Source organism: Dicentrarchus labrax, unplaced genomic scaffold (genome assembly GCF_905237075.1).
Source record: "Dicentrarchus labrax unplaced genomic scaffold, dlabrax2021, whole genome shotgun sequence".
Classification (NCBI taxonomy): domain Eukaryota; kingdom Metazoa; phylum Chordata; class Actinopteri; family Moronidae; genus Dicentrarchus; species Dicentrarchus labrax.
In genome coordinates, this window is record NW_026136705.1 from 17,201,540 (window position 1) to 17,228,546 (window position 27,007).

The 27,007-nt window shown below is 40.7% G+C and overlaps 1 protein-coding gene across 2 annotated transcripts; it reads left to right on the forward strand.

The window, feature by feature from the left end:
* The first annotated feature begins 20,751 nt into the window (after positions 1–20,751).
* On the forward strand, positions 20,752–26,803 carry si:dkey-175g6.2 (uncharacterized). 2 transcript variants are annotated; one of them, XM_051400911.1, is made up of 2 exons: positions 20,752–20,986; positions 23,176–26,803. In XM_051400911.1, exon 2 carries the CDS (start codon positions 23,205–23,207, stop codon positions 25,212–25,214), a length of 2,010 nt encoding a protein of 669 aa, XP_051256871.1. In that variant the 5' UTR covers positions 20,752–20,986; positions 23,176–23,204; the 3' UTR covers positions 25,215–26,803. The 2 variants fall into 2 exon arrangements, with proteins under 2 accessions (XP_051256871.1, XP_051256872.1); XM_051400912.1 differs by lacking the exon at positions 20,752–20,986 and adding an exon at positions 21,526–22,316.
* Positions 26,804–27,007: the final 204 nt, after the last annotated feature.

Below are 27,007 nucleotides of genomic sequence, written 5' to 3' on the forward strand. Positions count from 1 at the left end.
AAATGTGATCAAGTGAAACCAACATGTTCTGAAATCAAGCACAGATATGAATTCACATCAAGTATTTCATTTATATATATATTATATGCCTTCTTTGTATGTCCTTAAAATCAAATTGCCATGCAGTTTCCTATATAATAAAATAAAACACAACATGGAATAGTGGATTATTTCTTAGAAAACAATAATGACACGCAAATTACACTTCACTGCATCTGAATAACAACCTGAAAATGACAGCTGGATACTGAACAAAAAACTCATCTGTGCACTGTCACATTTATTAGTTCTGTGTAGATTTACGGTTTTAAATATTCTTTGTTTTCTATGTGTAGAGGGATATTTGTGTTTAGGGTAAAAAAAAATCCCCCACAAAATAATCACTTATAACATAAAAAAACTTTAAAATTCATTAGCAGCAGGAGATCTGGCAAACGCATGTTAGAAAATGTTCTTAATAAGCCCAATCGGATGTTTCTGGATGATGCTGATCATACAAAAGCCACGACTAAACAAATATAAATTGTATTATTTATCACATTTCATGCATTTAATTATTTTACATAAAAAACAAATACTGTTTAAATATTGTAAATACATATTGCATTTGAAGGTTAGCTAATCTGCTTCAGAATAAAAATCAGTCCATAATACTAGAAGCCTGTAAAGCTAATATGCTGTGATCAGGATCATGTGGTAAATAAACTATATTTATATTTTCTTAAGAGGAAATGAACAATAACAAAAATAGGCAGGCAGCATCGTATAACACAGCCATCGCACTTTCTTTTGTGCCTTTTTTCAAGAGCAGACCCCGCTACCTGGTGATCTTATAGCAGTTCTTTCTCTAATTTCAATCTCCGTGTGTCCTTTGTTTTTCCGTCAAGCACTTTGAGAAAGCGCAAGTGATAAAAGCGCTTTTTAAACAAATTTTACTTGACTGTAGGAGAAGCAGCAGAGAAACAGGAAGTGTAATGTAAATTATGTGATATTTGAACCCCCCACCCCCACCGGAAATCCCTCAGACATGGTATTTTGAGCTCACAAGCCTTTGCGTGTCTTATTCAAAACCGTACAACCACAAATAATCAACAAAACACATGACAGGTGATGCAGAAATCCCGCTCTTACAAGGATGACCTTTAACCAGCAGGATGACTCCAGCATCACGCAGTGCAGATTGCATTGTGAAAACTATCAAGCATGCAGTATTATCTGAGAGAAGAGTTTGCTTTACTGCGTCATCAAAGCGAGTCCTGCACGTCCCTCTGTATGTCTGTGACTCTATTTCATATTCCAGTCACAAGCCGTGTGGTGCAAACTGCTCAAAGGGTACGATTTGGTATTTTGGAATTTTTTTGGGGGGTGGGGGGGCTTGATAAGTTTCGTGCCTCAAGGTCTGTCTGGGATGGGATGGCTGCACACAGAGAACGTGCATGCTCAACATGCTCATGACCACAATCGTTTTAGCTCGATACCCGTGATGGAGAAAAAAAAGGAATATAGAAGAGGGGAAAAAACAGAAACATTTACATTCAGTTTGCAAGTATGTCGAAGACGCTGCACAACATCTTTGAGTGCTCACAGCATGCGCCTACCTCCGTGTGTGTCTACATACTTGTGTGCTTGTGCGTTACAAATTAGTGTACTTGTAGACTATTATTTGTGATATTATTTTGTGTGAGTGTGTGTGTAGGTGCGTGTGTGTACAGTGTGTCTAAATTGGAAGGCTGTAATTAAATGCGTAGACCTCTCCACTATCTCCTCCTCCAGCCAGCGCCAGTGACGCACAAACCGCAGCACAGCCATGAGTCATCAGGCCCCCAGGATCACCACCCCTCCTTCTATCTCTCTATCCCTGCCTCCATCCACCTCTACACAGCTCTCTATAACCCTCTCTGCCTCTCACTACACATTCCTATGTCCCACTCTTTCTAAATTACCCACCATCACGCACACGATGCGAGCAGCCGCCTTTTCCCTATACACTCCTTGAGATTCGTGCTCAATTTCCACCTCAATCCGACACGTTTCCCGCTTATCTCTCCACATCTGGCCATCGCTCTCAATACTACACCCCACCCCCGCCACCTTCCCTCTTCACTCGATCTGTCTTTACCCTCTTTATCTCCCCTGTTAACCTCTCCACGCCCACCCGTGAACCGGTGGGTTATTAAGTTTGCCACAGTTGCGGGAACAGAAGGCGACATTGCGAGGAAAAAGGGAGAAAGAGGGAGTTATGGGGAGACATTGGAGACAGAGCTCAAATTGTGAGGAGAGAAAGAGTGGGAACGGTGGGAGAAGACGGCCAGAGAAAGAGCAGCAGTGACAGTGCGAGGAGTAGAGAAGGCTGTGAGAGGAAGCGGGAGAGAGAAAGAGAGAGGGAGCGATGATTTGAGGCATTTGCCACCTGGTGTCCTGAATCATTATCTGACTCATGCTAATCTCTTATCTTCTCAGCCAAACACGCACAAGCATACACACGCACCCACCGTGCACACACTACACAGATTTAAAAAAATAAATAAAATAAAAATAACTAGCGCAAGGGGAGTCAAAGCAGCATTTCTGAGTGTCACACCGGGTAAGAGAAGAGGAGTCAGGGGGCACCGGAGAGTAAGGATGAGAAACACTCAAAGGACGGAGAGGAGAGAATCTCTCTCGACGGTCTGACGAAGTCTCCGACGTGGTTAAAGAGAAAAAAGGGGATGTTTCATTTCCATCTCTCTGAGTGTTTATGATATGAGTAGGAAGGGAGAGCATATTAAATGTGTGACTCATAAATGTGTGTGCCTCTGTGCCCCACCAACGCCCTGCAGAGAGGGTTGCATCCACTGCTGCAGGAGGGATAAAAAAAAAAGGCAATTTCGTGCTTTACTTGGTGTGGTTATCCAATTAGTTACACAAAACATGTGGCTAAGCGGATGTATGCCAATATGCTTCTGTTCCTGATAGATGTTTTATCCCCAGGAGAGCCTTTACGAATATGTAGCAAAGCTGTCTGATGAAATATTACATTTTGAGTGCAATAGTTTTTGTATTCGCATTAGTTGTTTCAGTTTGACAGAGGGGATCATGCACTATTATCCTCTGAGCTGACAGTGATAATTCAAAAGTATTCTGCTCACAGATGCCGTAAGCTGTGTGTTTATTATAAAGCCACGTGGCTTGATTGTACAAGGGTCTCCCAAAGTGTAAGTATTATTTATTATCTTGTTCCAACATGTGCACGTTAATCATGTGTACATCCTGGACGTTCCTGATAAAGCCACCTTCCTTTTCAACACGTGACAGAACCCAAAAATTATACGTGTAAATCTTTATTTAGAATAGGCTCTATTGGTAAAAAAAAAAGAAATAACACAAAAATCCCACTGGTGCTCTAATGCAGAATAATGTATAAATGTGGCTCTGGAGCATTTTACTTCAAAACAGCAATACCCTGGTTACAAAAGAAGTTGTGTGCTGCCTCTTCACTCGGCAGCTTCGAATTCGTCATGGAACTTTTCCATGATTTTGAAGTTTGTGATTAACGAGGGACACCAGTTGCATACATATGCAGGGAAGGCACACAACACAACTCTCACGTCAGCTCTGATAATTCAAAATCCATGCCTTGCAGTGGGCGAGTGACTCAACATTATGGTACTAGATTCTACTCCACTGGAGTACCCCACATTTATTTCAAACATTTAAAATATTTATGGCTTGAATTTGGATGTTGCCTAAAGCAGACTTTGAAGAATACAGACTTTTAATAGCCCACGAGAGTGGAGCTCAGAAAAAAAAAAAAATTATGCAGTGCAAACACTGTCGGTTGGTGATAATATCTGTGTGTGGGATTTAAATGATTGCCTCTAGCCTACATAGCCTAATTTCTGAATATATCTCTCTGCCTAAACTTGTCAGAGTAGCTATGAAAACAAAGTGATACTTCGAATATGTGTGTGGAAAAGAAAACCCTTATATTTGCAGATATGAAATATCTCACGAGTAGATTTAAATTCCATAATAAAGATTATCTGAGAAATTTTGCCTCTCAGTCCTTCCGTTAAGGATACTGCTTGTTCTGAGGCTTTGTTAAGGATCCCTGCGGATCTGAGTCATTTCAACTCTAATCTCTCATTCTCTTTCTTATTATGACAGTATGTCTTTATAAGAAATGGGCTCTGTCTCCAGCTTAAAGTGTTAAGTAAACTCCTGTGAAACTAAACAAAGAACTGAACAACTAAACTTTCAATTCCTAAATACAGTCATACAGTACATCCCTTTGCTGTATGTTATTGGATTACTTGGACATAGGTATTGACTGACGGCCTGTTGTTGTTGTTGTCTTTGTGACATGATCAAGTGGTACTCAGGGAGTTTTGGAAGTATGGTGGATTAAGACATGTCTCCAGTTTGATTCCAGCTGGGGACCTTGGCTGCATGTCATTCCCATCCCTCCTAAATGTTTCCTGTCTGTCGCTACTATTTATTGTCAGTAAAGGCTAACAAAGTCGGGAGAATCAGATCCAGTGGGGAAAGCGTGTGGGGCGTGGATGCAGTGATGCGGCCGCAGGCTCTTGGTGTCGTTAACTGGCTTGGAGTAGCCAAGTTAACAATGCTAGCTAGCTTGTACAATCAGAAATACTCAGATGTTGGGGACAGGCCAGAGTAGAAAGCTACCTATGGGGAAGGCAGTTGGACCAATCTCCAGGATCCTGTTTGGTTTCATCATGTGCTCCACCCCAAATTCTGAACCAAAACAATAAAACTGGGCCACATAAGGTCTCTCCTGTCCTCCCACTGGCTCCCAGTTCATGCCAGATGTGACAGTATATTACATGGGCTTGCACACTTGAGCATGCTTGCTTGTTTGAGAATTTGTTCACTGTAATAATAATGCTTCTCCTACCTCCTTTCATTCCAGGTCATGGCTGCAGCTGGGCAGTGATCTGTGCCCTTTGTGGTCCTTGACTCTTCCTGCCTCATTACCTCTGGTGGTAGCTGTTTTTCATGGTGACTGATGATGCTCCTACTGGCTTTACAATCCTCTGTTAACTTTCAAGATAACATAAGACAATGTAAAGTACGTAATTATTGTTTGCTTGTTCTAGAGCTGTATGTTCATCAAAACAACCTTCTAATTGTATAGTATATGTACATTGTTGAACTCTATTTTGCTATCTCTATTTATGATTTATTTGCCAGTCTGAAGCCAGATTTCAATACAATCTGCAAAATAAAATGCAACGTTATTGAAGAATATCATAACTAAAAGAGTGGCAGTGAAACCTCAAATGGTGGGAATATAGCATTTATGTTTCCTCAACATTCCACATGTATCTGATTTTTTGGCTGGTTTTTTCATCTCTTCAGTGGAGCAGAAGTTTCAGTGGAAATTTGAGTCACATGCTTTTTATGTACGTCATGATTTATTCCAGGTATCCATTGCACTTTGATGCATTTTGCTTTTATTGACACACTAGCTTTTCCACCTCAGCCAAGCACAAAAGCACACACAGTGAGACAGCCTTTTAGCACGTTTAACACAATCTATGAGGCTCACCAAAAGTTTTTGCCATATTCTTCAGTGAGGGTTTACAAGACTGTTCTCAGGTCTTTATGGTCTGAGGTTGGAGATCTGAGGTCCACATTTTCTTTTGGGTTTGTATGCACTCTGAAGCCTCTTCAAACTTTAACCTGTAAATAAAGGGAATACAAATAAAGTGGACCTGGTGTGAATGGTTAATCTTGTTGCTTGCTGTTTTTCTACAACAAATAGCTAAATTGCTGCTACTTTTCCTGTTTCATTTGATTGTGGTCCCTTCTAGGGCTGTTTCCATCTTTGTGTTACTACATTTTTGTAAATTCATCAACAAGAGAAATCAAAACAGTAAATCGTTGGGGATGTAAAAATTCAAAAAAATCCCAACTAAGGGCACTCACCTGCAGACAGAAATGTGCCCAGATCACAGATGGGCCTTTTTCACAGAAGACATTTTGACATGCAACAGTAGGAAAAGCACAGGAGTAAATAATACAATGAATGATGGCTGAATTCCATTTAGCTGCTTCAGTTTCAAGGTCCAGGGATTGTGCATGTTGGTGGCTCACTGTCACACTATCACTGACCTACTGGGGCAATAGAAGAAAACAAAAAGAAAGTATTGTTACCTGTTAGTTTTTTTTAAAGAACTTTCAATACAATAAAGCGCCTTGTAGGCCCCATGTCATTGTATACAAAAAATCTGAAAGAAACACCACATGATAATACAATTATTATAGCACTTACCATTATAACACTAAGCAAAGACAACTTGGTGACAATATTATCTATGTTTAGCAAAACCACACGACCACATCCGAGACATCTTAAAGGATAAACAACCTATCAACCAACACTATTTAAAGCAACCAAAAACATACTCAACTCACACTCAATGGAGCTGTATAAATTGCACAGAAGCAGATAAAACAAAGAGGTGTCTTACCAGTGTTGACAAGTGGTGTTTGATGTCTCCAAAAGTCCTCCAAAGAGCTCCCCTGCATTTCAGTTTTCATTCACAACACAAGCACACAGAAACTACAGTATAATTGCCGTTTCATCCATTCAACAGAAAAAGACGTCCCTAATCTTTTTTATTGGCATATGCACGTCATAGGCAACAGTTTCAATTCACTTCTAGTAATTCTGGGTTTGTTTTCAGCATGCAGCCCGATCTGAAATTAGATTCATCATCATCGTGTCTTTGAAAAGCTAATCTATGAAATGTAAGGCAGTGGACAATAAAGCTAATAGAGAGGTTAAGGCACTTGTTTTCTTTGGAAAAGATCATTAAAAAGTTATCACAGGCACTTCTGGCACTGAAGCACCGATTCAGTATTATAACCGAATTGTCTTATTGCATTCTTCCAGCTAGAAAATCCATCTTTTATGAATGCTTTGCAGTATTTTTAATCTATCAGGTGCAAATGGATGCACAAGACAGTATCTATAATTGTACACACACACACAGACAAAATGAAATGTACAGTCCAACTTTTGCTAATGAATAAAGCTAAACACTGACAAAATACAAACTAACAAATTGCTTTTGTTATCCTAAGATCTTCATTAATCTCAGAGAGTCTCGCTGTCTAAAATAAAATTATGTTGAGATGTTACATCCTTGACCTATTGCGCTCCTAAACAGCATGTATTTCACCAATAGCTAACCTTTCTAAGAGTGAAAAAGGGGACTAAGTTAATCTAGCTACAACCACTAAACTTATGCAAATGCTACAACAAAACTCCAGTGTTTAACATTTAGGAGAATCTTTTAGCAGATATTCATAAGTATGTTTTTGTTAGTGTATAATCACCTGAAAATGAGAACATTTGGGTTTTTGTTACCTTAGAATGATTTCATCTGCAGATGGAGCGAGTCTATGGAGTCCTTCATGTTTCCACAGTAGCCTAGAACAGTTAAAAAACAACACACCAACTCAAGTTAGGCAATTTTCGCCACCGTAGTTCCTCCTTGGAAGGCGGGTGGTATTCAGTTGGCTGCAATCTGCAACTTCATCGCTAAGTGCCACTAAATCGTACACACCTTTAAGCTAAACCCACCTACATTATGTAAAGCAGTTTGCAACACTGTTTTAAAAGGTGCTATATAAAAGAGGTTGATTATTATTTTTATTACTATTTCACTTAAGAAGGCTGTACAGCTTCTAATGGTCACATATTGACATGGTCTGTATGGTAGCACCCCAAAGGATTTAAAAAGACATAAAGTCACCGAGCAACCCGTTCCTTCTTATCTTTTTCATCCCAAGCTAAACCCCCTCAGTGGACTGTATTTCCGGTGATAAATGTATGATTGATCATACTGCTCTGTACTGAGCGCGAGGACAATAACGCCATGGTGACTAAGAGCGAGAGTCAGTGACTAATAAAAACATAAATGACGAAGATCTTAACTAGAAACTGAACTAAAATCAAGCACCACGCTCAATCACAGTGTCTGGTGATATTCTGCACATGGTTAGTGTCGGCCTTGTAGGTGCTATTGTCTCATATTGGTATGGTGCTTTGTTGCAGTTGGATAGATGAGTATTGAGAATAACTACAGTGAAATAATGGACATTGGATAATAATAAATACAAATTCACAGTTCTGGTTCTGGTTTGAAACTACAAGCGGAGAGAGTAAACATTGCTGTATAACATTTTATGGGTCCGTAAATTCCCAATTATTTTCAACAAACTTTCTTGGACATTAGGAATGTGAGACTAATCAGAAGAAAAATCGAGAGTGAGCAGTTGTTTAATTCCAAATGCATGAGGTCAAGGAAATGGAGACTGGTCCTTTAATTATCCCCATTCCCCAGGACTGTGGCGTTTGTAGGGTTAGGTACCAAACTTTGTACTTTTAAGGGTGCCGACCAATTCACGTTAAATAAATCGGTGCCACATTTCGGAACCTGTGAGTGCATCTGGGTGAGAGAGTATAGAGAGAAAGACACCAAAACTAATGCCCCATGCAGCTTGTTTAAGTCACAGTGAGTTAGGGCACGCAGACTTTGTAATGCAAACCGCAAAGCTGGCCAGGACAGAAATTACCCGAGTTCTTGCTAGATTTATTAGCTCAGTCAGCAGTTTCCTAATGAGTTTATGGTCTCAACCGCTAGTTTCAAGTTTTCTTGCATACATTATGATGTTTATTTAGTAAATTATGGTCCAAATTAGTAAAAGTAAAACAGACGGTTAAAGCTGCGTACGCTTTTGGGCGTGTCTACCTTATGACTGACAGGTCATTCTCAGTGAGTCTGTCCAGTGCACCGTACAAAGCTCAGATTAAACTGTCGAACTAGGCAGTGATGATCAAAAAGAATACTGCATGCAGACTCCGGATCGAATTTCACGCTTGATCAACATTGTGGCACCAGGTCAGAAGTCAGTCAGTCAGAGGCCGGTTAGAGGATATTTTAAGCAGAGAAACACAGTCTTGTATCTTTTTTAAGGACAAAATACAAATGTAAACAATGTATGGCAGTCAACATGGATCACGGAGCCAAATCGCAACACAGACGCGATCTTATAAAGTTGTGCCCGGTGGAATTTCCAGGAGGCTTACTCCTTCGTCAAGTACCTGGCAATGAAAATGTTGGATTTGTGGTGCCCGTGGTGTTGAAAGGTGTGCTTATAGCACTGAAATAATTGACACGCATTCATGTGTGCATGCATTAACATTCAGTACACTTAATGGTTCAGGTTTTGGGGTTTGAAAATATGCTCACCCTAACCAGTGTGGCTGTAGGCTCTCTAAGGTACATAAGTTTAATAGCTCAGTCTCCATTGGTTATGTTTAGGTTATATTGCATTTATTTCTCAGAAGAAAACATTAACTCAAATCCCAAGACGACATTTAGAAATGGGAGTGGACAGACTTGCTTACTGGAAGCGTTGTGATATGCGTCTGTATGGCAATGGAAGAATTGGGTAATTCACAATCCAGCAGTGCTTCTTACTTTGAGGAAGACTGGTTCTGTCCATCAGGGCCAATAAAATAAATGTGTACCAGTTTTTCAGCAAGACATCTGTCCAGATCAGGACAGGCACAAGACAAAATGTTTTAATTACAACACAATGTGAACAGAACGCTAAATACATCACTGAGGTCGGTGCTTGATCAAGTCTGTGACCAAAACAGCCAAGTCCCAAAGAGATTTACAGTCCGTAACACTCATCAACCTTTCACACCAAGTCCAGCAAATTTCTTTTCTTTTAAGAACATGTCGAAAACTTCTGAATGATGCTGCATCTTCTTTATCCTTATAATGTAAACTATTCCTGTGCTTTGTGAACTTGGCCAGGAATTCCACACTCCTTGTGTATTTCATTTCTTTTTTCCTTCCTGTCTGCCCAATTTAAGTATTATGTAACTCTATTTCTCCACGGTCTCTTAGAAAACAAAGGTTGGGGAATCTACGTGTACACAGTGTCCACATACAATTTGGCAACAATGGTTTTGTCCCTGATTATAACAATGCAGCCTTCCTATTGTGCTAGGTTTTGGCCAGTGCTCTTTCCATAGTAACAAGTGATGAAGCGCTTTGGTTTATTTATAACTGATGGAGATTCATTCAAGTTCGTGAGTTGAATAACACACTGACAATACGGTTAAAGTAAACTTTTAAATGTGAATTAACAGTGTGAGAAAATGGGGACATTGTTTTCATTCCACAATAAAAAAAAAGTTAATATATTATAAATAATACACGTATATCCTGGAAATTCTCCCATATATTCACACTGAGGATGTCCTCCTGTTCTTATTTGCATTTTCTGTTCTGTTAATGCAGTCTCTTGTTCTTACTCAAGCACACCAGCAGACACACAGAGATAAGCGTGCTCAGGCCTGGAAATAGAACATAGAAGAGATATAGAGAAAAGAATGGAAACAAATTATAAAGAATGCATACAGCCATAATAAAGGAGGTGATGAGTTAAAATGATAGAGAAGACAACAGACGTGTTTATGACATTCAGTTACATATAGAAAACACAGCTTTGTTTCAGGAAGATCACTGTCTGGATTAGCAGAAGTGACAGATAAAGAAATGGGGAATTTCATTGTACACCGCTATCTGGAAAATGGATTTTGTGAATACTGAGCTGGCTTGATGTAAGCTTTTATTCAGTCTTTTACTGCCTGGATCCTTTTACATTTACAAGCTCAGGTTTTACCCGCTGGCTACACTGAAGACTTTTTCTTTTTCTGTGTCGCCACAGAAAAAAATACTACAGGCTCCATAGGTCATGTAGAATAGGACAGATGTACAAACTTCATGTGCAACCCCTTCACCTCAATGAGCCTCATGCAAAGAACATTTTTGTATTCTTATCCTAAATATCCTCTACCTTGATGCTGTGTCTTTTGTTTTTTTTACATAGGGCTACTGTTGATGTGAAAGTAAAGTGTTCACTCTCATCAAGCAAATACATGCATTTCCCAAAATGTCTTCCTTTAAGAACTTTTTTCTTTCTTACCACTACTTTTATACTGTGACGTGTAACAGCCACTAAATAGTCATTGTTTTATTTCCCAGTGAAGCCTCTATTTACTGCGACAGGCTGTTAAATAAATTGAACTTAAACATAAAGTAAGAGTCTGAACAAGTTTCATGTTTCTCTATAAAACCCTGGCATAGCTTTTGAAGGTGTTGAATTCAGTGAAATGCATTAATTGTGCTGCTTAATCTGTGATTTGAAAAACAAACAAAGGTGTGGGATGTGAGGATTAGGCTACACTTTTCATGCCAAATTTAGGATTTTATGAGCCTGTTATTATTAGGTCCTATCTGATTTTTAAAAAAATATTTGAACTCCCACATATTCATGAACTGCGTTGTGCACAGTTTAATTTTCTCAGAATCAGATTTCACAAAAGAACAGTTTTGCAGATGGTACGCTGTGTCAAATGAAAACTTGAAGACAAGTGTGAAGATCATAGAGAAAGTCTCAAGGCAACAGACCTTATGCTATTGTGGTAGGCTAGTTCAGTTTTACAGTAGACACAGTGTACAGAGTTTTCATTTAGTTTCAGTTTAAAATGATCAGACTTTGCACACTTTACTTTGATTTCTCCCTGTCTCCTCTCACCCCTTCTCACTATATTCTCACACCTCACTATATTCTCACACAATGGCTCGATTAAATGAAGGTTAGACAACTACAACTTCAGTACAACTAGCCCAACAAGCTCCAGTGTGTAAAAATTAGGAGGATCTATTGGCAGAAATGGAATATAATATTCATAGTTATGTTTTCATTAGTGTATAATCATATGAACCATATGAACCATTTACAGAGCTACAGACACTGTTGATCATTGAGTCAAACCAAACCAAACACTGGCTGTAGGGACCAGAGGGTCACCGGTTCAAGTCCAGCATGGACCAAAATATGGGGTGTGGACTGGTAGATGGAGAGGTGCCAGTCCCACCTCCTGTGCACTGCCGAGGTGCCCTTGAGCAAGACACCTAACCCCTAACTGCTCCCAGGGCACCACTACATGCTGCCCATCACTCCACCATCTCTCCACAGTTGAATGTCTTTAAGTCCTGCATCTGCATGGTTGTATGTGGGTGTGAAACAAAGAGTGAAAAAAGAATTGTATAACATGTATATATAATTATCATTTTTCTTTTTCATTTATTTCTTCCCTGACACTGTTAATTAAACTGATATACATATGTAGTCTAATCCTCACATCCCACACCTTTGTTTTTCGTGCAATTAATGAATTCCACTGAATTCAACACCTTCAAAAGCTATGCCAGGGTTTTATAGGGCAACATGTCAAGATTAATAAAGTATATCTTCTTCCTCTTCTGGTTGGGGCCTTGTCGTGTTTTTCGCAACCACCATAGTTCTTTCTTCTCGCTCGGAGGGTGGAGCGACGGAGTTTTAGTTCTCTTCAAAATTAACCACAAAATATAACATCAAGAATAAATTTCTCTAAAAATTGGCAGTCCACATGCATCCACGAAACAATTTATGGCACGCGGTTTTGTTTCATTTATAATAATTAAATAGCCACTCTTCTTGCTGATGGTCTCGGTTGCTTATGTAGGTCCTATAGAGTCAACAACACTGGATTGAAGCTGATTCATAAATAGTTCAAAACTCCTTGTAGCTGCTTAAATGTGCATTTGAGTTGCTATCCCCAGTGCTTCATATTCCTGCCTCATAGAATTACAGCTTATCATTTGATGGATTGTTTTTTAAATGGATCCATGATGGAAAGTCTTGTTTAAGGTCTTTGCCAAACACAATGAAGCTTGATATCTTATTTTAAATCTTGAGCCAAAATTAATCAAGGAGAGATAATGATTAACAAGTGAGAGACTGATTACATTCCTGCCCAGTCGTAACCCTGCATTAATCATGATAATTTCCCTCACCCTGACACCTCAAGTGAGCATGCCCTATTTTGCTGCGATACCATCAGGTTGTCATCAAAATTGTATTAACTGGACCCCAGCTTCCTGTCTGATATCAATATGTAGGCAGTTTGTTTTGTATCTCAGCCTTTCAAACCAACAGAAAACCTGTTTTCCAATTTTATGGCATGTCATTAAATCTACACAGGATATCTTTCCAGGCATCTGTCAATGAAAACATGTTGACTGGCTGAAAAATAAAAGAGCGCATGTTCCACTTTACAGTTACAAACACGTACTGTAGTGTGTGTGTGTGTGTGTGTGTGTGTGTGTGTAATCATTTTAAAAAACCCACTCATTTCAAAATACTTTATACTAATTAACTATGAAACTAGGAGCAGGCTATACAAAAAATGGTGTCCAATTTTCTGCAGTGAAGCAGAAAATATTTAAATGCATGATCCATAATCACGATTTAAGCTACATATGCTCCTATAGCTTTCTATCTATATACCTCAAACGCCAGCTTGATGGTGTATTACACACAGACACACACAGCGTTGTGCTACCCTATTCTTCCTTTGGAGGATCAGAGGTGTTGTCGCTGTAGGTGTTGGCGATGAGTCACACCGGCAAATTACCGCGTTTCAAACAGCTTTCAAATTACTTCCCTTCCAGCCGGGTGGTGCGCTGATAACCGATAACAGTTTTCATTTCAACAAGGAGTTTTGGAGGACTCATCTTTCCCTCTGTTTGTCTGCCTCGAGGTATATCCTATGTGTAGCCTGTGCCTGTTTGCATTAGGCCTACAGTACAGCGAATGCAGCGAGGAGGCCTGCAATGCACACACAGACAAGCTCATGTTTCTGCCGACCTGTTAGAAATTCATAAACAACCGTTTTCTTTATTTTCCAGTCTCAAACTTGTTGATCCTGGAAGCTATGAACCCTCTGCTAAAAAAACCCCAAGTGGGTTCAACTTTTAAGGGAAAGCTTATTAAATCTCTGTTCATAAAAGGGCTCATTTAAGCTGACAAATGATTATTGAAGATATACAGGGCATCCCAGTCACCTACCTACAGAGGCACTTTGTGACAGAATGCAAAACGGGTTTGCATACAAATCCTTCAACGTTATTTCCATCACAGTGACATCACGGGAGCCTGGTGTAGTGAGTTAAGGAGAGAGCTAAACGCACTGCACCTTTAGAAAGCACATGCAAACAGACAAACTGCAGGCAAATTGAGAAACACATGCACCAATTTACCAACTCATTTGTGACATTAAAATGTGCCGCATATGCAGAAAACACAAGCACATACAGAACCAGGGTAATCTTTTACTTCATCAACCTGGGAATCACGCCTCGGCCCAGGCGGAAATTTAGCTTGTAGCTTTGTGCGATGAAAATATTGTGCATTGTCTCTATTCAATAAACAATAAAATAGAATAAAATAAATATTTGACTTGTTAGAAGCATTTTTTATTTAAAAAATGTGACGCAAGTATTGAAGTGTTGCTTGCGTTTTCTTAAATTGCAGTGTGTTGGATTCCCTCCCTGCCACTGCACAACTGGGATTCAAATCACCTTTTTGAACACAGAAAGATATACACAGCTGGATAGTTCCAGGCAACCTCACTGTGTCACTGACCTCCAGCAGAATAGCACAAAACAATGGTGTCACAGGGTTTTTCCACATGAATGCACACTGATTTTGTAACAATATACTTCTACACGTTTTTACAGTCAGTGTATTCTCTTCCATATTTTATATTTATCTAATCTTTTCCATACATACATTTGGTCAGGACATTGATGAGAGAAAATGCAGTGAGAACTAAGAAAGTTTAAAAATGGTGAAAAATTACATAAAAGTGTAAAGCTTATAGAGTTTACATACATATTAAAAAAACCCTTAACTCACCCACTCTGCACTAGAGATAAAAGACTTCTGCATAGCTGCTATACAGCCCAAAACAAAAGCAGTTGTTGTGACAGCATTATGTTAGTACAATCAAATGCAATGTTTTTCATGAGGTAATGATCACATCAATGCAGAGGGATGCATGGGTTCCCAAAGTTGGCTCATGTTATAGTGAAGGTCTGCAAAAGCGTGGTTTCCCTGCCATTACATCTTCAGGCCGTGGCTTTGCCATCTGTGCTCTCTGGTGCAGTGATTACAAATGGTGTGGATGCCAGCTATTATTCTAATAAAGTCCCATGCTAGGTTTTACTGTAGTACATTAGAGGCAGCTGGCTGCAGGCCGAGTGTCTTGTCATGAGGCCTTGAATGTGCAGCATTGCCGCTGTAACCGTGCGTGTGTGCGTGTGTTTTTGTCAGGGTTGGGCTCAGTTCACTTTCAATAGTGTGTTTGCTGATGCATGTGCCAGATGTCTACAGGGGAGAGGGGAAGAGATTGATGGTGAGCGCTGATGTCGCACGCTCTGATATGAGTCGCCTCATCAACCTCAAATTCATTGCCTGCTTCTGGCCTCCAACACCATCCGTCACTGATGCCACCAGTTTCTCAAAGGTTGCAATGCGCATTTTACAGCTAATATTCAAGGGGGTAAATAATTTCTGAGTTGCAGACAATGAGAGAGTGGGACAACAATCACCACAATGCGCACACATTACTCACACAGAATCCACTTCCCTAGGGGTCCATCGACTCCCACCATAACTCTTCTCATAGGCCTAATTTATGCGATAGACATTTGGCATTCAGCGGCTGTTCAGAGCTTATTCTCTCACATCATCTATATTGGCTTATAGATTCAAATATTACTTTTAACACCATATTCATCAAGGGGGAGCTGTTAACCCATCTCGGATTACTTATGAAGGGATGGTGTTCATTCACAGCGCTGTACAATATGAACAGAAAGGCATTATTCTTTGCAGTGCTGGTAAAGGATTTACGGGAGCGGATGGAGGCAGCGCAAAAATTGGGAATATTTGGGTCTGTATCACTTTGGAGACTTTTTCATTTCCTGTAAGCTACAAACATCTTTGAATTTTATTGGTTTATTCGGTTTTCTGTTTTATTTCTGTTTTTATATCAGAGTATGAGAGTGTACTGTATATGCAACTATACTTAGATATTCTGCATTCTGTGGTCCAAACTGTATCTTTATCTGGTATGCATCAGCACACGTTAATACTTTACAAGCAGCACTGTACCACAGAGGCCAAAACACGTTGCATATAGGCTGCTCATTGTAGTTATTACAGTCCTCTTCCACATCGCATGTTCTGTTTCCCACTTAAATATCCAGGTATGTTTCTAATGCCACCTTGATTAATTGTCATTATTAATTACCATTGTTGGCAAGACACTTTCAAAGATAAATGTTATATCATTCATTTTAATATGGTGATATTACATCTGCAGTATATCAGTAAATAGACCAGATAGAGGTGTGATTAATGCTCATTTTAGCTTACGTTGCAATATTATCACCTCTCAGTGAGAAAGAAATCTGTCGTCTTTTGAGGGCTGAAATAGCTGGAACAGTAAATTTTTTGAATTCTCGCCACTGTCACCTTGTTCTATCACATCACTTCCCAGATGTAAACACAGCTGCTTAACTAGAAAACCCCACAATAACAGTGCGATGTAACAGCAGCAAACAATTTCACCAAGTGGAGCAGTTTTCACCGTGCAACAGTGTGCTGCACATTCTGACACAAACATTTGAGAAAAACCTCAGAGGGAGAGAGAGTGATTGAGCTGTGGTGTTGAAAATGGCCTGTTTTTTAAAAAAAAAAACAACTTGGCCAAAACACTTAAAGGTTCTGCTTTCTGTATCTGTACCTGAACAGTGACAAACTGGCTTGGATGCATGTAAAAGATAATCCTAAGAGAATCCTTGAGATAATCTGTGTAATCATAGACAAGGCTTTAATTTTTACACCATGAAACTCATTTTCTTGCCTCCTCTGACACAAACACTCGGCATGCTTTCCAGAAATGTGTGTAGGTTAGCGTAGCCTGCAGCAAATTCTAACTTTTGAAAAGCATGTTTGAAAAAGGAAAAAAAAAAAAGAAAACCTAGATGAAACTGTAGATTATAGTGTGGGCGCCAGGGTCCTGCACACATCATCAAGTCCCAGCTATGCATTGTGTTGTAGGAACCTTACGGTGCAATTACTTGTCCTTCCCTCCCCTGACAAAGTGGCGTGGGCGGAAAAGCTTCTGTTAATCATGAGCTCTATTTTATCACTTCCAGGTAGAGACCCTTTGCAGTGCGAGGGAGCTGCATTAGCACACTTGCCGAAAGATCCCCAGCCTGCATTACCATAATTGTGGCCAAAATGTCAGCAAAAACCAGGGAATTCATCATTCCCTATCTCCCCTTGTTTTAAGCATGTTGATTTTTCAGCTCCGCCTGACGACCCTGCAGCCCTCCGCAGTCCAATACCAACAGTGAAAAAGAGAAAGTTAATTTAATGGAACAAAAGGCCATCCTCATATAGTCACCGCCCCTTGTCTTAGCAGCTTTTGCCAGGAACCATTCGAGATAGCATGCCCCAACCTCCTCTAAAGGTTCATTTGTCTGTAATGTACATTACAGTAAGAGAGGGAAGTGTGTTTGTCTGTGTGTGTGTGTGTGTGTGTGTGTGAGAGAGAGAGAGAGAGAGAGAGAGAGAAAAAGAGAGGAAGAGGGTACAATGGAACTATTACTGTGGGGTGTGTGTGTACTGCAGTGTGTGTATTCCATTAAATGCAAGCACGGTGTACCAGTGTTAATCTATGTGAGTGGCCAAGCAGGCGGCAGAGTGTGAGTCAGTGCGGGGGTGCGGACATGGAGTGAGGGTAAGGGGCCAACTAATGCTGAGTGGCAGTTGATAATGCCAGACCGTTATATCAGCATCTGCCCTCCGGCTCCATGCTTACCTTTCCGAGCCTGCTGCTGCCATCAAGCATTTCAACAAAGACACGCACACACACACACACACACACACACACACACACACACACACATACACACAATGACATGACTACCTTGCAAACACTCCGCATTCTGCAGCAAACAGACCCTTGCACAAAATCTAATCAAACAGAGGTTATGTGGTGCCTCAAGCCATCGTAACAAATTACAACTTCATTTGATGTGTGCATATCTCCGTCTGCTAACACAAAACACATATTTGCGCACACAGACCAAGTCAAACCCTCCCTCAGAACAGAAACAAAGCTCCATTTTTAGTCTCCAGGTAGAGAGTGAGCATGTTTGCCACACAAGACTGTATCATTGCTGCGACAGCAACTGTGAGACAGTGAGTTTTTGTATGCTTATTTTTGTGTCTTTGATACGCTCAAAACTCCCTTTAAAATGAGACATCAAAGACTTTAGGTGATATTTCTGTTCGTCCGCACATTATATTCCTCTCTCATCAGATAAGAAGTATCAAAAATCTAACATTCACATCAGTAGAGCGTGACATTTTGAATCAGGCCACACAATAATCGCTTAATAAAGCTGGCCTCATGTGACTCTGACGTCTGCAGCTAATATCCAATTAACCTTAGAACATCACTGATGATATAGAATTCTCGTCTGTGGTTAACTAAATGTACAGGACACATTACAGCACACACATCGAAAGAAAACACATCCATAAACAAGCGCATGTAAAGACACACACACACACACACACACACACACACACACACCTGGAAATAAAAGCCTTGATGCAGTGAGAAACTAACCCATATGAGGACTGACAGCTGAATTTAGTGGCACACAAGGCCAGAGGGGAGGCTTGGCACTGACAAATGAAGTGTATGTAAATGAGCTAGGCTTTAACGTTGTGAATCAACTTGTTTCTACATTATCTGGCACACAAATGCAGAAATGTTCAGCACATCAAGAAAGCTGAATATCAGATATAAGTGTATATTTATTTGCCCTTGAACCATAATGTACAAAATGCTCCATTACAGCAGACCTTGGGAATGACTTCTTGACAGTGTAAGTAAAAAAAGTTGTTTTTATAAATAGAGCAAAAAGAACAGAGGTGAATACACATGAGTGGGTCATGTAATCAAAGCATCCCTCTACAACCCTGAGCTGTTTACCTCAGCAAGCCTTTGATTCTTATCCATTTTCAGGCAGGACTAGTGAGGTTTAAAACCTTCAGACTTTTCAGCAAAGCTTCTGAATTTTTCTGCCCACCTTGGTATTGATAGTGATCACAATTAAAGTCAGAGAGCATAAAACTAATGACTAAGAAACGTTTTCCTTTCTAGCAGTACAGGGTGAGATATAGTATGAGTGCATTCATTTATAAGTATACAAATCACATGCTTGAGTAAGTCCCAATGATTTAATACATCACAAATTCCTGTTGGTCACTTTTAAGAATTATCAAGTCACTATGAGTTTATGTCATTAAATATCAATAAATGTTATCTCACAGTTACTTCATACAAATGGCACCATATTTTGTTGGAATCCAGTTACATTGGAGGGAATTTTAGTGCCAATTCTCATAGAAATATGAAGTAATTTAGTCAAACTGGTAATCATATGTAAAGTTCTACGTGGTGCTGCTTGACCCCAACGCTCAACACCTCCAGTCATTATAAGATTCCTGTCACAACATTAACACCCATTAATTTACAATGTGAACTAAAGTATGCTCAAACATCTTGGTTTAAAAAGACATATGTGCCACCCTTTACTGTCATGTGTAAATATGACATCAGCAAAGACTGCTGTATCGTGTAGATGTTTGCATCTGACTGTCATAAAACAGCCTCATATTTTTATGAGAATAGGAAGTGTTCTGCTTTAAGGCTGATCACATGCATGGAAATCCCCCTCAACTGTGTACATAACTGCATTCCAGCTAATATGGTGCTATATGAATGAATGTATGGAGAAACTGTGAGTTAATATTCATTTATTAATGATTCATTAAGCGTTAACTAATCACATAAACTCACATTGACTCAGAGTGAGTTCTGAATGGTGAGCAACAGGAATTCATGATACATGCTGCATTAATTGATGCATTAAATCGCTGTGCGTTACTTAAGCGTGCAAGTTGCATACTTATTTTAAAGTGTTGCAGATTTGGGCACAAAATGGTTATCCACTTGTGTCTCTGTGATGTGAAAAAGAATGGCGATGAGAGGCCATGTTAAGAGCACAGTGTGCTGCTGACAGATGGAGAGCAGCCAGAAATGATGTGAGACAGCGGGTGGAAAATTGTGCAATCCCTGGAAATTGAGCAGAAATTGAGCAGCAAAGCACGGCTGCTCCCGTGGCCCCTGAGCCATGCAGCCACAGAGGATCAGGGCCACCTCAGACAAAAGCCTAACAACCGGGCAGCAAGAGAAAACGGCCCCTGGAGTGCACGCCACTTTTCTGTCTGAAGCTGCAGATGCAAGTCATTGATTCTCTGGAGCACGTCACTAAATGACCCTAATTGATAGCCTGTGAACGAGGTCACTCTATACCCCCCCCCAAATCCCCCAAGCTCCTGAATCTGAAACAAGCCAGAGCGGATGAAGGAAGGAAGGAACAAGGGAGGAAGAAGCAACACACTAACCTTTAATATGTGAGAAGGAAAATGGCTGCGTACCAGCTCTATCTCTACAATTTTCTCTTTTCATTGAGGAAAAGTACTATTTCATTCATGCCATTTCCGTTCATTCATCAGCTGGGGCCAGCCTAGACTCACAGTGCCATCTCCACACCAACATTCTTATCAATGGAAGTGACGTCAGCACTGCCTGCAGCTGGGGGGGTGGGGGGTGGGGGTGTCACGTGGTTTCAGCGAGGGTATATACAATAAAGTTGCGCTGACCGTGGGGCTGAAAACATTCACTCAATTGTACATTAGCACCAGTACTGCTGCCATACAAACACACCACGCAACTAAATAAAGAACCGCCAGTTTGTTTGTTTTTTTCTTGATGTTGGTCACAGGCTGAAGAGAGAGAGAGAGAGGGGGGAAACACAGAAATTCTCTCAGGTGATCCACTATTCATGAAATAATCTTGGCTTTACCCGCGTTGTGAGTTTCACCACTTCCCCACCCCCCAGTGGGACTCCAGGTAAGTGGAACGAAATCTCCTTCTGTATCATTCACAAGCCATATTGATCAGATAGAGCTTTTCTATCTGTTATTTGTGTCATTTTTGTTCTTGATTTTTTTTTTATTGCTTGTAAAAAAAAAAAAAGGATGAGTGAGGCTTGTGGAGGGTGGAAGATTTTATCTTAAAATCGCAACTTTATCACAAGAATTCATCTGTTTGCTGGAAACTGAGCGACTGCTGGTCTAATTGTAAAGTAGATGAGCACTGCGACTGTTTCTGTGTGATCTATTTTTCAAAGTAAAACTGAATGCATTTTGTAACTTTAGGTTATCCAGCAATAATTTTACTCCTGTTTTCCAGTGATTTTTTTTCTCACTTTGATATATATGTTTTCCACAAAATTGACGAAATTAACTGAATTATTGAGAAACCAAGTTTTTTTTAAATGAATGTATTGATATGTATAATAATATTTAATTATTGTGATAGAAAAAAAAACCCCACAATGGAATCTGTTATTTTGTATTTATTTTGGGGGGGGTGGTGGTGATTAAAGAATCCAGCCTCTACAATGTCCAGAAAAAATATGTCTAAGATATATTTCCTGCGAGCAGCTGCTGCTCAAGAGCTCCTGTAAAAATTCGGTTGATATTTTTCAAACATGAATGACACAAAAATCGCGTCAATTTTTAAGGATTTAAAAGCCACAGTGAGATTTGAAGTACCAATTTTCTTTCTTTTCTTCTTTTTTTAAATTTTTTTTTACTGCATTCTAATTAAATTAGAATCGAAATCCCATCTACTGCAGGCCAGTTACCTTAATAAGTGGATTTGTTTCGTTTTCCTGGGATCGTTTTCCTCGTCGCTGAACCAGTTTATAAAAATGGAAACAGTTAAAAATTTGGGGCTGCACGCGGTGCTCTGCTGCCCAAATTTGAGCTTGTCTGCATTCCACCACTGTCACTGAGAGGAAACATGCTCACATCACACAAGGACAAAGCCGCGTGTCTCACTGACTGCTCCCCCCTCGTTCTTTGTGCAAAATTGGCTTTATCCCCTAAAATATAACATCCAGCTCATTTACAATTTGAATGGACCACTCAGGGACCGTAGGGTTAAATATCTCAACCGTAGCCACCAGCTTTACGCATGACTTCCCCGTGCGTGCCGTCTTTATACCAGTGTCCTGGTCACATCGCTTTGACGCACGGAATACCAAAATCACAGCTAATACAGAGACAGAGCTCGGGTCAATTTATATTTGCTGTATATTTTGTTAAGAAATAGACGTTTTGCGCATAAAAATGGCAAGTCCGTGCGTTCTGGTGGGGATGGATTGGAGGAAGAGGTGAGAGATTTTTTTTTTTTTTTTTTTTTTGGAAATAGCAGAAATGCAGACAGAAAATTCATTTCGTTAACGTGCTTTTCTTTACGGTTGTAACAGTTTACTTGGTTAAATCTCACGAGAGGACAAAAAATATCAGAGCGTCCATCAATTAATCTGCGCTGTGGAAAGATAATGACTGGGTTAACGCACGACTACAGACCAAAAAAAAAAAGGCTTATGTTGAGGTTCGAAGGGAGTAATGCATGTATGCAAATTATTACCATCCTCTTGAAAAAGACATGGGCAGTCACATATCCCAAGAATCACGACTGGTTTATACATTCAGTTTAGACCCTCATCTCTGTGTGTTAAGATACACTGAGGTTACACAGCAGTGGCAAGAATAAGACTCGATAAGAAACCTACAATTTGATTTTCTGTCCAAAATATTTAGAATAATGATAAATAAAAAAATGTTAAACATCAGATATGAAAAAGAGAAGTGTGCAACTTTCTTTGTTGGATGTGGTATGGCTCATTAGACTGCCTTGGGCTCCCTGCTTTGTTCTCTAACGTTTGTTCAATTCCAGATTGCTCACAGTTTGTGTGTAAATCAGAGACTGGTCTTTTCAATTATATTTTACATTTCTGTGTGTCTAATCCTAAAGTCAGTCAGTAAGCATTTCTTCCAAGTCATCCTCTGTATATTTTAGATTGGTCTTTTCACAGGACAGCTGTGTAAAATATTAAATGATCTAGATGTGCTCATTTTGCTATTAAAATATCACGATTCCAGAGAAAAACTACAACAAATGATATATGAATCTCTTCTCATGTTTCTTTTGTTCTTCTCCCTATGCCTTCTTCCTTTCCTCTTCAGGTGCTTAACCTCCCTCCTGCCAGTTCTGCATGGTCATGACCTGTCATCACGCCCCTTCCACAGCCCACCTCATCCTATTGGTCCTGCTCATTGTCACTCCACAGCTGGCTGGCACCGCCCCTGCGTGGGGTGAGGGAGGGGAGGGAGGGGTGGAGGGGCGCACCCGGACAGACCGTAAAGAGGACAACCTGGCCCCCTTCCTCTCGCCCCCACCCCAGAGTCTCTCCAGCCCTGACAACGTGTCACTAGACCGGGGCCGGGGCCCTGGTCAAGATACCCAGTCAGATAAAGTGACGGACCCTGCGCAGGTTCTTGCCGTTCTTTTGGAGGCCCTGGACCACCCGAGGGAGAGTGAAATTCAGGCGAGCAGAAACAGAGACTGGGAAGAGGATCAGAGTCAGGAGCTGCCCTCCATTGAAGGCTTGGAGGGTGGTGAGATAAGAAGAGCAGGGGAGACGGAGGGAGAGAGGGGGCTGGAGGAGGAGGGGCGAAGGGCTGATAAGGCTATTGAACAGCTAATTGTAGGCCATTTGACAGCTGCTCAGGGTGATGAGTTAAAAGAAAGGGATGAGGAGGATAAAAACACAAGGTCAGGGGAGGATCAGGGGTGGTTCATGGAGGATGTGGGACCTGATACTGTAAGTGAGGAAGAAGGGAAAGAAGACGATGATGGGCAGGTGGAGGGAAATGATTTAGAAAGTTTCTTAAACAAAGCCACACAGGGAGAGGATCCCTCTCTGCAGCGCAAAATAAGAGGCTACTTCCAAAATATTGACTTGGGTCTCCAAGATAATGAGATCCTGCCTCCTCTGAAGGGCTACAAGGCGTACAACACTCAGCTCGCACGAGCCGGAAAGAAGCTGCACTGGCAGGAGAACCGTTCGGGCAACCAACCCATCAAAGGGGGCAACTTCATGGATGACTTTGAGGATGAAGGAGAGGAGCTGGAGGAGGAGGTTGAAGAAGAAGAGGAGAGCCTCTCCCACATGGAAGAAGAGGCGAGAGCGCGTGCAGAGAAGCAGGAGGTGCTCCGGCAGCAGGAGGAGGCGGAGCGAGCCAGAGAGGAGGAGCAGAGGCTTGCAGACATCGCCTCTGACATGCTGCTGCAGTACATGGGGAGGAAACAGCAGTCCTACATGAAGCCCCGGCAGAAAAGCAGCATGGGGGCCGCTGGCAACACCGCCGAGGACAAGCGCTCTGAGGAGGTCATCCCCGATGAAGACGACCTGGACCAGCAAATGATCGACAGGCTGATTGAGATCAGCAGCAAGCTGCACCTGCCTGCTGATGATGTGATTGAGATTATTAGTGACGTGGAGGAGAAAAAAAAGAAAAGGAAAGAGTTGCAACTGCAGCCAACCAACAGCAACCCTGTTGCCCCGCGCTTCAGGCCTCTGGTACCTCCTCCTCTGGCTGCTCCGCCTATCTACCACTACACAGCCTCAAAAAACCCCAAGAAAGCCCCTTATAGGTACAACAAGTCCAACAAGAAATGGCACAAGGACAAAGTCAAGTCATACAAGCAGGACTATTGGTATAAGCCTCAGAAGCAGCTTGACTACTGGTATAAACCCCAGAAACAGTTTTTAGCCTTCCCCTCCTACCCATACTACCAGAAGCCATATCGAGCATACTACCCTGTTTATTTCCCATATCCCAAACCACAATATTATGGCAAGCCCGCCCCCTCCAGAGACCAGCCGTTCGGCCCCCAGGAGCTTGACCTCCAGGCCCCAAGGCGCAGGCACAGGGCTGGGGGTAAGAACCGTGGACAGGGCTGGAGGCAGCAGGCAGCGCCACGCCTGCCTCTCAACCCTTATATCTCTAACTATATCCTTCCTCACCCACGGACCTACCAACCCCTACCTCCGCCCAAACCAATAACCCCGCCCAGGAGAGGCAGGCGACCCCCGTACTACTATCCACAAATCACACCAGGAGATGACTATGAGGAAGATGGGCTGGTGCCTCAGCTGGACAGTGAGGAGGAACTGGAAAACTTTATTGAGAGGATCTACATGAAACGCAGAATGTATTGAGAGACTTTTTGGACATTTGTCAGATCAGAGGGACTGACAGTGGTGGGATAGATATACAGTAGCTGGAGAAAAGCTAAAAGAGAAGTGTGAAAAAAAGACTCAGAGGAGATATGTGTTTTGAGCCTGATGCAAATTAAAGGGTCAAGAAGTAAAAGTTAGATTTATGTTGTTTTAATCACTGTATTTTTGTTGATTTTCTTGGTCAGGGAGAGGATGAAAGGGTCCCAGTTTAAGCTCCCTGTAACCATGTTCAGCCTCTTGCTCAGTTTACATTTTGAAACAGAACATACCATGGTGTATGTCTGCCTCCATTCAGGTCAATCTCTGATGCTCTTGCATTATTCAGAGTTTTCTAGAGGACACACACACAACACACACACACACACACACACACACACATACACACACACACACAATAACACACACACACACGCACACACATCAACACACCTACATATAATCACATTTTTGACACATTCACAAGCAGATGTGTCCATTATTAAGAGAACCATGTTTACAACATCACTTTGTATCTTTTGTTTTATATTCTGTATGTCATATTACAAAACTAAAGTAGTTCAATGACTTCTTAGCTACAGAAATATAAAAAAACTGAACACTGCTATTGTCAAATATTGACAGTATATTTTTGTTGTATTTGATGTGTGTAATTGCCTTTCTTATTCTCGATTGGATCAACTCTAGACAGCTGCAATTTGCAGCTGCCAAATACGCACATTTCAGTTTCAAACTCAAGATTCAGATTTTTGCCTTACAAGCACCATGGTTCTATAAAGGGAAATATCATATTGCATTATATTACCATCACAACCGGTCCCAATGTAGAAACCCTGTGGACTCCAAAAGCACAAACTTAAACACTAAACACTTCCAACCTGGTGGACGAAGGGTTTTCAATCATTCTGGGATCCAGAAGTTGTTGTGTCAACATATTTATGGCAGATCACCGTACAGTACTCCCTGACCTTGTGGGAGTCCTTTATGCTTTCTCTCATTGTTCATCTCCGTTCACATCTTCACTCGCCAGTTCGTTCTTTTGCCATTTTAATCTTGCATCATATCCATTATTTCGCTCTTATTTTCCTTCCTTTCCAAGAAAATACTTGAAAATCACACTATCTGTTCTGCAGCCTTTTTAAACAGATCTCCACCAAGAGGCTACAAACATTTTGTTCATTTTCAGAAGAAATTCATGGAAAAGTTTCAGGCCGGGAGTCAGGGATTGTGCTTAAATCGTTAAATGCACGTCTTTCTACTTGCATCTTAAAAAATGAATAAAAAAAAGAACAAAAAAAAGAGAAAAAATAAAACAGTATGGGGAATTCAAGATGGTTGTTTTCTCTGAATAAACTGTGAACATAAAAAAAAAGAAATCTCAAAGGAAGAGGGCCACTGTGTCCACAGTGACGCCATCTGTCTTGTAAAAGGAGAGTGTTGTTGTTGATGTCACCTTTAGCATTGTAAGATGTACAGTGTGAAATAAATATGCCCGTGCAATGTGTAAATAACAGCATGATGATTACTAGTTTTGCTATATGATAAAAAATAAAAGCAATTATTTTATTAAAGTTCAGTTTTTTAATGGCTTTTTGGCGAGTGCTATGTTGTACTTGTAAAGCAGCAAATATAGCAAGAACAAAACAAAATACACAAAAGAGGGAGACAATCAGTTGAGGCAAAGTGACAGCACGACTCATGTATGTCACAGTTTCATCAATATGGAGACAAATGAAGAAAAACCTATAGAGGGAGTTTATTATACCCCCAGACAA

Bases quoted from the DNA above. Each gene is read 5' to 3' on its own strand.
- si:dkey-175g6.2 (XM_051400911.1), top strand. From the start codon at position 23,205: ATGGTCATGACCTGTCATCACGCCCCTTCCACAGCCCACCTCATCCTA.